Here is a 12290-nt window from a genome sequence, read left to right on the forward strand (position 1 = left end):
CCCAATGAATTAACTGCGCAATTATTTTTATATCACCCTTGTCCATTTCTAGGGTGATCTCATCCTATTTTGTGCAATTCTGTTACTTAAGGTCACTTTTTACATAATACAAACTATTACCCAAGTGAAAACCTTCATCAGTTAAAAATCATTAACTTTTCGAAATGTAGCTGAATTAAACCACCGACACAGAAGAGAGAACACCCAGAAACGGGCAGGTTTAGGGACAAGGGACTATTTAATAATCAGTGCGCGGAAGGATACTTTCACTTTGCAACTAGTAAATAAGAGCGTGTGAGAGTAGCAGCAGGCAGGAGACACACAGACACTTCCAGCATGTCTAAGAAGGAGGAGCCCTCGGAGGAGATCATGGAGTCCAGAGTGATGTGGTACCCGGACTCCAAGAAGAGCAGCCAGATGGAGCAGCTCCGAGCCCGGGTGAACAGGCATCATGGGCTCAGCCTGGGTGAGTGGCGGCTGGGCAGCACGTGACAGAGTAAGGCAGCTCTGGGCATAAACCTGTAGAGTGGTCCTATGGCACAGCAGCATCTTTGGTGCATTATGTACCCAGGAGCAGTTGTTAAGTGTGAGTGCCAGGCACATCTCATGGGCATCCTGTCTACACTAGGAGATCTCTAATAACCTTAATGTCTGACCCTGCGCCCATTCCTGGACCACCTTGTTTATCTGCTGCATGCACTGATGTGGTGGCCATCAGTGCCAGGTGAGTTGGGGTCCCATTCTGGGCATGCCCACCCATCAGCCGCGGTGCTTGTAACCTTCTTGTAAATCAGGCTCTGTTCACATCAGTACCAAATGCTGCGTTCCCAGCCCCCGGCGCAAATGTGAACATCGCCTGAGGTTTGAGGGCTAATGCCCACGGCCGGATTTCTGCCGTGTGAAACGCGTCGGAAATCCGCGTCGTTGTCCTGCAGCTTTTAGGCTCTATTGAACCTAATCACTCATTGTTCATGCTGCGGAATTCTACAGCATGAAGGAAACCGCGACATGCTCCAATTGCCCTGGAAAAACGCGCGTCCGGCTTCCATTGTAGTCGATGGAAGCCGGCTGTCACGCGATACTTGCACTGTGAGCACAGCGGAAGTATCGCGTGATTACGCGTCACCGCCAGCTGCGTCATCACCCACTGCCTGTGCGTCATGCACTGTACTGTACTGCACATGCGCACTGGCTCGCCGGGCGGGATTCGAGCGGCGGATCCAGAGAGGCGAGTATGGGGTCTTTGGGGGATGCCATGTCAGACTCCGCAGTGATATTCCGCTGGCAGAGTCCATCATACCCGTGGGCATAAGGCCTTCTTCAGATGGGCAGGTTGTGCCTGAGAATCTTTTTATTGTATATAATACGCACGTAAAAAAGAATGCAGCGTGTTTTATTTCAGCGCATATTACACGCGATAATCCTAGTCTCTATGGGCGCGTAATAAATGCTGTTCATATGCAATTACATTGCGTATGTGCAGCGTTAATATGCAGCGTTGCTAAGCAACAGAGTGGCAGATTTAAAAATAAATAAAAAATTTAGTCTGTGCATGACCGTGTGCGTGAGATACCCTACAGCGATAAAACCCTGCGTTATACGCATACATCCGTGTGAGCTGGCTCTAACCCATTAATCATAAACCTTTTTTTCCCCAGAGCTCTGATTCCTTTACCCGTTCCCGCCACAGGGCGTAACTGTACACCCTGGCTGCGGGGTACTTAACAGAACAGGATATACACTTACGTCATGTGGATAGCGCGAGACCAGGAGAGATCCCATACTATCCGGCAGCGGGAACAGGCCTCCCACTGAAAAAGCGGGGGTGCATCGGGACAGTGACCCCCGCTGTTAACCCCTTTCCTGACGCAATCTATGTAGATCATGGCATGTAAAGGGTTCATCACCGGACTCTCTCAATATAATCGTGGAGAGCCCGACGGGTTGCCATGGCAACAAGACGCCAGATACAGGTGTCCTACATTGCCAATGCCTATGATCGCTAATACAAGCGATAAGGCATTGCTGGACAGAAGTCCTGCAATGCTTTATCAAAAAAATTAAAATCCCACATATTTGGTATCGTCGTATCCATAACGACGCGTACCATACGTTGAGCACTCTTTTTATCCTGCATGGCAAAAAAAGAAAAAACCCTAAAAAACTGTGGCAAAATGTTTTTATTTTTTTTTTCATTTTGCCTCCCAAAAAACACAATAAAAGTGATCAAAAAAGCTCTATGTACCCCACAACGGTATCAATAAAAACTACAACTCGTCTCGCAAAAAATAAGCCCTCACAGAGCTCTGTCTATGGAAAAATAAAAAAGTTCTAGGACTTTAAATGCAATGATTTAGAAAAAATAATAATTTGGTATTGTTGTAACCGTACTGACCCGCAGAAAAAATGTAGTGTCATTTATGCTGCATGATTGACGCTGTAAAAAAAAACACAAAAACCCTAAAATCTATGGCCGAATTGGTGAGTTTTCTCTCCCTGCTAGAATTTAAAAAAATTAATAAAAGTTTTACAATATAGTCTATGTACCTAAAAATGGCACTGATAAAAACTACAGTTCGCCACGCAAAACACAAGCCCTTATACGGCCGAGCCGACGGAAAATAAAATCATGGCTTTTGAAAAATGGAGATGAAAATCCACCAAAAATCATTGCTTCCTTAAGCCCAAAATAAGCCATGTCCTTAAAGGGGTTGTCCCGCGCTGAAACGGGTTTTTTTTTTTTCAATAGCCCCCCCCCGTTCGGTGCGAGACAAACCCGATGCAGGGGTTAAAAAAAACAAAAACGGATAGTACTTACCCGAATCCCCGCGCTCCGGTGACTTCTTACTTACCTTGCGAAGATGGCCGCCGGGATCTTCACCCACGGTGGACCGCAGGTCTTCTCCCATGGTGCACCGTGGGCTCTGTGCGTTCCATTGCTGATTCCAGCCTCCTGATTGGCTGGAATCGGCACACGTGACGGGGCGGAGCTACGAGGAGCAGCTCTCCGGCACGAGCGGCCCCATTCAGAAAGGAGAAGACCGGACTGCGCAAGCGCGTCTAATCGGGAGATTAGACGCTGAAAATTAGACGGCACCATGGAGACGAGGACGCTAGCAACGGAACAGGTAAGTGAATAACTTCTGTATGGCTCATAATTAATGCACGATGTACATTACAAAGTGCATTAATATGGCCATACAGAAGTGTATACCCCCACTTGCTGCCGCGGGACAACCCCTTTAAGTGGTTAAGTAAAAGAAATCTATTTAAAGGGGTTGTCTCGCGGCAAACATCAAAATTTTACATTAGCCCATTCCCCCTGTCACCCTCCCCCCCCCCCCCCCGGCATAAAATAGCAATTTAAAGCGGTTTTTAAACCGCTTGCTACTCACCGATGTGATAAAAGATGAACTTATAAAAATCTTCTCCCTAAAATGGCCGCCGGTCCTTTCCCAGGGATGCACCGCGGGTCTTCTCCCATGGTGCACCGCGGGTCTTCTCCCATGGTGCACCGCGGGTCTTCTCCCATGGTGCACCGCGGGTCTTCTCCCATGGTGCACCATGGGCTCTGTGCGGTCCATTGCCGATTCCAGCCTACTGATTGGCTGGAATCGGCACACGTGACGGGGCGGAGCTACGCGATGACGCGTAGAAGGGGGCGGAGCCAGAACGCCGCTCGTGCCCGGACCGTCCAGAAGGTAGAAGACCCTTCTGCGCAAGCGCGTTTAAAGAAGCAAGAAGACACCGAAATTAGACGGAGCCATGGAGAACGGGGACGCCAGCGCAGGGAAGGTAAGTGAATAACTTCTGTATGGCTCATATTTAATGCACGATGTATATTACAAAGTGCATTAATATGGCCATACAGAAGTGCTTAACCCCACTTGATTTTGTGAGACAACCCCTTTAAGCCCCCCCCCCCCCCCCCCATGTGAAGAACTTTTCTGTGCCAGCTTTGTTGTGTAGATTAAGGGCACCCTTATTCGGGACGACTGTTGGCCACATAAGCACCCGACAGCCGTTACGCGGACCACTGCCCGACTATTACTACTGCTTAACATATATACACATACACTCTCCAAGTGAATGGAGGTGGAGCGCGCCTTCACTGTAGATAGTAGTCGCTCTTGGCCCAACAGTCGCTGGACTTTTAGTTCTACTAAAAACCAAGCAACTCCAACAGGTGAGTGATCCTTTTTTTTTTTTTTCTGCACGCGAGCAGAAACTAATTGCAACTTTCCGCTCACGGAGGAGAAATCGCAGCATACTCAAGCTTTTACCAAATTCCACACGGACGGCTTCCATTGACTCCGACCAGGTCGTGGGCACCATTAAGCCTGGAAACCTTTCCTAGAAACCCTGCACGCAAAAATCACACAGAAGCAGCATAATCAAATCGTTGTGATAAACTTGTGCGTTTGTTTCTTTTTCTCCTCCGTGTTTCCAAGAAGCCTTTGCTGAGGCTCTTGCTCATTTTGCGACCTCCTCCTTAATCAAAGCTAGCTTATCCACCTGTAATCAGATAATGTTGCCACTAATAGCATTGTAGGCCATGCTCTTTCATTAAAAATCGCTTCAGGCTCAGCTTGTGTCCACATGTCTGCTTTCTCTGCTTTTGAGGCATAATTGGGATGTAACTAGTTATTGTAGTTGTACATTATGCTTTTAAAGCAGGTGACCCGCTGAGTCCGGGATGTAAGCGCTATACAGTACTTAAAGGGGTTGTCCCGCGGCAGCAAGTGGGTCTATACACTTCTGTATGGCCATATTAATGCACTTTGTAATGTACATTGTGCATTAATTATGAGCCATACAGAAGTTATAAAAAGTTTTTTACTTACCTGCTCCGTTGCTGGCGTCCTCGTCTCCATGGTGCCGACTAATTTTCGCCCTCCGATGGCCAAATTAGCCGCGCTTGCGCAGTCCGGGTCTTCTGCTTTCTTCTATGGAGCCTTTCGTGCAGGATGCCGGCTCCGTGTAGCTCCGCCCCGTCACGTGCCGATTCCAGCCAATCAGGAGGCTGGAATCGGCAATGGACCGCACAGAAGAGCTGCGGTCCATGGAAGAAGAGGATTCCGGCGGCCATCTTCACAGGTAAGTATAGAAGTCACCGGAGCGCGGGGATTACGGTAAGCGCTCCGGTAAGCTTTCTGTACGGCCCTGCATCGGGGTTGTCTCGCGCCGAACGGGGGGGGGGGTTGAAAAAAAAAAAAAACCCGTTTCGGCGCGGGACAACCCCTTTAAGGCCCACTTAGACACAACGAGAATCGCTCAAAGCTGTCTTGAGTGCTTCTCGCTCTGTCTAAATGCACTGCAGTTTTCGTGCATGAGTGGCTGATCGCTGAAATCCAACTTGCTAGAATTCAGTGATCAGCTGTTATCAGCCGAGCAGGCTGTTATCAGCTGGCTGTGCTGATGGGATTCTCTGTGCCTGTGTCCTGCTGTGAATTCACAGCAGGGACACTAGCAGTCAGAGCAGAGAACAATACAGCTGTTTGAGTGAATTTTGAGCAATTACCTTTAAGTGTAAATGGGGTCTTGCCTCCTCACCCACCCCTTTTGAAAAATCGTAACTCCTTGATCTATTGACGTCACTGTATGAGGGCTTGTTTTTTGCGGGACAAGTTGTATTTTTCAATGGTGCTATTTAATGTACATTAAAGAGAAATGGGAAAACAATGAATCTCACATCTACGGGTGCGTCTTGGTTCTACGGCGCACAAAGTGCAACAAAATGACATAACTTTATTCTATGGATCAGTACGATTACTACAATACCAACCTTTTTTTTTTTTTTTTTTGCTGTACCACTTGTTTATTTGTTTCAAAGTTACTTAAATTGTAAAAATATATTTTCTGCCGCCATCTTCTGCGTGTGATAGCTTTTTTTTATTTTTCCATCAATAGGGCTCATTTCGTCCAGTAGTTTCCGATGGCACCATTTTGGAATACGTACGACTTTTTGATTGCTTTTTATTGCGTTTTTTTTTTTCTTCTTGTAAACAGCGTGACCCAAAAGAGTGCATTTCTGGCTGCCTTTATTTTTTTTTTTCGGCAACGTGCAGGGTAATTAATGGGTTACTTTGCTGGACCAGACTTGTATGGATGCAGCAATACCAAACATGTATTTTTGTCTGATTATTTTATTATAAATATGGCAGAAGGGTTTTTTAAAAAACTTTTATTATTATTTGTTTTTAATAGTAAAACTTTAGTGTGCTTCTTTTTACTTTTTCTTAGCATCCCGCATCGTATTGCGGTGCCATGCAGGAAAACATCGCTCATGTGCATACCCTACTCAGAAGAATGAGGTTCAGATTTGTACATCTCGTAACGCACAAATATCGCGCAATATTCTCGCCTGTGTGAAGCCAGCCTTAGAGGTGACTGGCTGTAGCTTATTCCCCTCCCCCAATTTAAGTAAATGTGTGTGAGCCTTAACCCCTTAACACTCCATGACGTACAGTAACCTCATGGAGAGTCCGGGGTTCTGTGGGGGAAGATCAGGAGCCAATCCTGCTCCATACAATGTGGGTTCTGGCTGTTTCTTATAGCTAACACCCACAGGTAACAGCTGTGGTTCGCACTGCCACTCTTAATACACTTTCATTTTATTACATAACCATAATTACTGTGTTTCCCCTAAAATAAGACCCTGTCTTATATTAATTTTTGCTTTAAAAGAGGCACAGGGTCTTATTTTGGGGGGGATTTCTTATTATACTTACCTAGCAGGCTCGGTCCAGGTCCCTCCCGCTGCTCTCCACATCTCCGCTGCGCTTCCCGCAGTCCTTAGACACTCATACAACATCACTTCCTGGTTACGGGATTCCTAAATCCTGCTTCTAGGAAGTAACTGCTATGATTGGCTGAGCAGCGGTCGAAGAACCAATCAATGCAGCGCTGAATGAACTAATGCGATGGCTGTGACTGGTTTATTACAGCAGGCAATCACAGCCATTGCATTGGCTCATCGAGTGCTGCATTGATTGGTTCTTCGACCGCTGCTCAGCCAATCACAGCCATCGCTTCCTGGAGGTGGGATTTATGAATCTCATAACCAGGAAGTGATGTTGTATGAGCGTCTGAGGACTGTGTGAACTGCACCGAGCCTCTAGAGAGCAGCGGGAGGGACCTGGACCAAACCTGCTAGGTAATGTGTTCCTTTTTTTTATGTAGTGTAACTAGGGTCTATATTTCAAGCCTCTCTGAAAATTAGGCTAGGGCTTATTTTCAAGGTAGGTCATATTTTTAGGGAAACTGTACCTTTAGCGCTCTGTCTAGGACAGAAGATAACTTTTTAGCTCCTGCGTGGCTGAGAGAAGCGAAGTGGAGTCTAAATTATCATACAATCAGTACGTTCCTAAGAACAACCACTCAAAGACCTGTTATTGGGAGACTAAAATGTCTATAAGCAACTTTAGAGCAATATAACAAATTGCGACATCTGTGACAACATAACTTTAGAGAACTCCTCTAGTATGAGAAATGTTGGACCACAAACGGTAGCGATGAATTAATAAGTTTTTGAACAATCGTTCCATCTAAAAGCGCTCCAACTAGGAGGTCGTTATGAGTAAAGGCATCCCCGTGTGCCCTGCTGCTCTGACAGCGCTGCCAGTATATACAAATAGACTGGATTGAGAATTAGATTTCCACTATAATTATTTAGAAATACACTAACATGCCAAAAGTCATGGGATAGTACAATGTAAACTGATTATGAAGTGGTGTTACCTCAGGTGACGGTTAGGGAATGCTCACCACTGTATAGGGGTCCGTTTAGGTAAGCCAATTTGTAGTTTGAATGAGCGAACAATGTAAAGAGTTAGCTTGTTTGCTTCGGCAGCCTGCTTATACCAGCAGATACATCGTTGGCTCGTTCAATCGTTCTCATTCATTGTATAAGTGGGTAAGAATGACTAAACCAGCGCCATTTACACTGAATGATAAGTGAACGAGCTAATGATGATCTTTATGTCGGCATAAAATGAACGATAAACCAAAAAATGAAAGATTCGCGTGCGTTTAGACTGAACGATATCGTTCACTTTCGCTTGTTGCCTTTTTTTTTTTTAAACCTAATCGTTCCCTGTAAAAGGACCTAAAGTTGTGAGGTTGAACACTGGCCAGCATGCTCATGGCAAGGTAACGTGAATTATTGGAGATTGACTGAAGCACTATAGTGGGTGACAGATGGGTGGGACATTCAATTTCCGAAGTTGTGTGGGCATCTAACATTCCTAGATCCAGAGTGTCCCTTGTGTACCGGTAATACACCATTGAAGGCATTACCATAGTGGACGGCACAGTGGATACCCAAGGGTGCTTAATGATCCTAACTGGCTACATATGGCTAGAATTGACAATGTTCTATACTTGTGGGCTGTGTTCTCATGGCATTGGGTTTGCCTAAACGCATCATTGATTGCTGCTTGGTAATCATTTGCAGCCCTTCATAGACTTCATGTACCGCCCACAATGATGGTATAATCCAGCAGGATAATTCACCGTGCCATAGAATCCTAGAATGGTAGAGTTGGAAGGGACCTCCAGGGTCATCAGGTCCAACCCCCTGCTCAGTGCAGCATCACTAAATCATCCCAGACAGATGTCTGTCCAGCCTTTGTTTGAACACTTCCATTGAAGGAGAACTCACCACCTACTGTGGTCACCTGTTTCACTCATTGATCACCCTCACTGTCAACATTTTTTTTTCCAATATCTAATCTGTATCTCCTCCCTTTCAGTTTCATCCCATTGCTTCTTGTCTTTCCTTGTGCAAATGAGAATAGGGCTGATCCCTCTGCACTGACAGCCCTTCAGATATTTGTAGACAGCTATTAAGTCTCCTCTCAGCCTTCTTTTTTGCAATGTAAACATTCCCAGATCCTTTAACCGTTCCTCATAGGACATGATTTGCATATCGCTCACCATTTTGGTAACTCTTCTCTGAACTTGCTTCAGTTTGTCTGTTATTTTTAAAGTGGGGTACTCAGAACTGGCACAGTATTCCAGATGGGGTCTGACTAAGGAGGAGTAAAGGGGGACAATTACCTCACGTGATCTAGACTCTATGCTTCTCTTAATACATCCCAGAATTGTGTTTTGCCTTTTTGACTGCTGCATCACATTGTTGACTCATGTTCAGTCTATGATCTATTAGTATAACCCAAGTCTTTTTCACATGTGCTGCTGCTTAGCCCAATTCCTCCCATTCTGTATGTGGTTTATTTTTTTTGTTTTTTTGTTTTTTTTCATTTTTCTTGCCCAGATTTAGGATTTTCCATTTCTCCTTGTTAAATACCATTCTGTTAGTTGCCGCCCACTGTTCAAGCTTTTCTAGATCTTTTTGAATCCTCTCTCTCTTCCCTAGTGTTAGCTACCCCTCCTAGCTTTGTGTCGTCGGCAAATTTGAACAGTTTCCCATCAATTTCCTCCTCCAGATCATTTAAAAAAATGTTGAACACTCGGCCTAGGCCAGAGCCTTGTGGTACCCCACTTGATACATAATTCCACTTGGATGTGCAGCCATTTATGACCACTCTTTGAGTACGATCACTTAGCCAGTTGTGAATCCACCTAACAGTTGCCTTATCAATCCCATATTTGGTCATTTTTTCAATTAGCATGTAATGAGATACTCTGTCAAATGCTTTACTAAAGTCAAGATATACTATATCCACCGCATTTCCCTGATCAATCCAGTCGGTGATTCTGTGATAGAACGAAATTAGATTTGTCTGACATGATTTCTTAGTTACAAACCCATGCTGGCTCTGGTTAATTACTCCATGTTTATCCAAGTACTTGCATACATGCTGTTTAATAATTTGTTCAAAGATCTTTCCTGGTGTAGAAGTCAGGCTCACAGGCCTGTAGCTTCCTGGATCCACCTTCTTCTCTTTTTTGAAATTGTCCAAAATTGGTTTAAGAAGCATTCTGGGAAGTTCCTATAGAGTGTGGCCTGCAAATTCACCCCACATTAGCCCAAAAGAGCATGTGTGGGATATAGTAAAGAGGTCCGTTCGTATCTGAGATCCTGCACCTACAAATACCACAGCTCTGTGGGTGGCTGTCTAGACGGCAGGGCTCAACATCCCTCCAGATGTCTTGCGTCCACTTGTGGAATCAATGCCGCGTTGAGTTGCTGCACTTTGCTTGGCTGTAGGGGGTCCTAGATGATATTAGTTCCTGTTGCATGACTTTTGGCACTTTGTGAATAGGTCTACACTGTGTGTGCATTTGATGTACTTGGAGTAGAAAGTTACAGATGAATACTACAACTGACTGATTGGTTTAGAAATTTTAGTTTAATTCACATGCAGAATATTCACGTACAATATATGTATGTAATAATAAATTAACTTTTACTTGCTCCCCTTATTCTAGCTAACTACAATGAACTGTACCAGTGGTCGGTGGAATTCTATCCCGAATTTTGGGGAGAATTTTGGGACTTCAGTGGCATTGTGTATTCCCGTATGTATGATGAGGTATGTTTTCTCTTTGAGATGTTCGCATTTAAAACATTGTGATATTTCACTATATAAGGAGTATGAAGGAGATTGTAGAAGTGTATTAGAGTAATTTGTTACCTTCTATTCACTTCTGGAATTTGAATTGGCACTTAAAAAGCAACACTAAGAGCAGTACCAAAAACCTATGGGCTTGAATTTATACAACATTGATTACATGGGAAGTGGAATCAGGTGACAAAAAAAGTGTGTGCACTAAACAAGTTAGGCAAAGAATGGATACAGGAGGGATTTGCTAAATGCTAACAAATTGTTTCTACAATGAGCTTGCAAGTAAGAAGGTTACCAGACCAAAAGACTGTAGAAAGCCTAGAATCTGAGGGATGGCTGGGATCTGTAGTCTAGATGTACTTTAAGAGCAGCACCAAAGACCTGACCGAATGCCTTTATCTGAAATCTATGTTTTTGTGCTGAAAAATTCCTCTAAAGTGACCACTAGAGGTCTTTCTGTCTTCTAATTTGCTGTCCACTGCCTGTTAAGTAAAGTCTATCTCTAGTAACAGAGATAACAAGAGGTATTACAGGATGTGGAGGTAGAGTATTTGTGAGGTAGGGGAAGGAGGGAGAGAAACAGACTCTCAAAGATGTGCTGTTGCTAGTGGTGAGTGATTTACGGTATTACAGTTGGTGAAATCACATCTACACTGCTCAGTACTGCTATACTCTGTCCTCCATGGTGTTGTTATTTCTGTGTGTATGCAACAGAGTTGGGGTGGGCCCTTTCAGATGATACGATTGTGGTCCCAATGATTATTTCTGTGCTTTCGCACAGGAGCAATAATAATCATTTAGTGAATGATTGCTTCTGGCTTCCCGCCTCAAAATAGAGTAAACGGGTTCATAAATGAACAATTGCCTTTTTCCACAGGATGATTATAATTTGATTTTTATGCCTGCCTAAGCTGAATGACTAATGTTAAGAGAACAAATTATTGTTTGAGTTGCTGGCAGCATTTACACATCAATTATCATTTAGTTTCTCACATTTCAATAAGAAATGGAACAATAACTGTTCCGTGTAAAAGGGCACTTGGGTAGCAGAATTTGCTGTTTTCCCCATGCACAATGTGTTGGAAACATTGCAGCAGCTAGTCTCCACCCACAAGTACAGAGAAGGCTTGAGAATTAGATATGTAGCCTGCAGAGGGGAAAACTGTTGATGAATGCAGAATAGAAGTCACATGGTAGCCAAAAAAATAGTGTTGTTCCTCAAGTATGCACACATGGCAGCTTATTCTCAAATGTTAGGTACGCTTTAACTGTTAAATACATCATGAAAGATGTTTCAGGTCACCTATGGTTCCCATACACCATGTGTTTCACTTGTACAAACTGCACTGCTAAAAACCACATTTTGCATGCAATTTAGCTGTGCTGCTCTTCCTCGCGCGGCACACTACTGACCCACAACCCCATTGTTGTAGACATGTTAAAGGGGATTTCTGAGGTATTTGGGATTCTTACTGTTGATTAACCCCTTACTGACGACCCAATAGTGTCTTTACGTTCTGCGGTTGCTGGACGTGTATGGAGGAAGATAGCGCCACTATCTCCCTACATATAGTGCGGGCGTCAGCTGTTTATTACAGCTGACACCCGCGATCGTCCATTTGGCCAATCGCGGCTATTAACCCTTTAAATACTGCTGTCAGTTCTGACAGCGGCATTTAAATCCCCCAAACGATGTTCGGGGGTCCCGTACGGTTCCCCCGTGGTGAGATCAGGGAAGCCGTGCAGGTGTCATGGCAG

The 12290-nt window shown here is 44.5% G+C and overlaps 1 protein-coding gene across 3 annotated transcripts in view; it reads left to right on the forward strand.

Annotated features, from left to right (window-relative positions):
- The first annotated feature begins 275 nt into the window (after positions 1-275).
- AACS (acetoacetyl-CoA synthetase) overlaps positions 276-12290 on the forward strand; it is an 89440-nt gene continuing 77425 nt past the window's right edge. For all 3 annotated transcript variants that reach the window (XM_066603393.1, XM_066603394.1, XM_066603396.1), the window contains exons 1-2: positions 276-466; positions 10396-10499. In XM_066603393.1, the coding sequence (XP_066459490.1) occupies positions 337-466; positions 10396-10499 (234 nt within the window). In that variant the 5' untranslated portion in view covers positions 276-336. The remainder of the gene's footprint in view (positions 467-10395; positions 10500-12290) is intronic.

This window comes from Eleutherodactylus coqui, chromosome 5 (genome assembly GCF_035609145.1).
Source record: "Eleutherodactylus coqui strain aEleCoq1 chromosome 5, aEleCoq1.hap1, whole genome shotgun sequence".
Classification (NCBI taxonomy): Eukaryota; Metazoa; Chordata; class Amphibia; order Anura; family Eleutherodactylidae; genus Eleutherodactylus; species Eleutherodactylus coqui.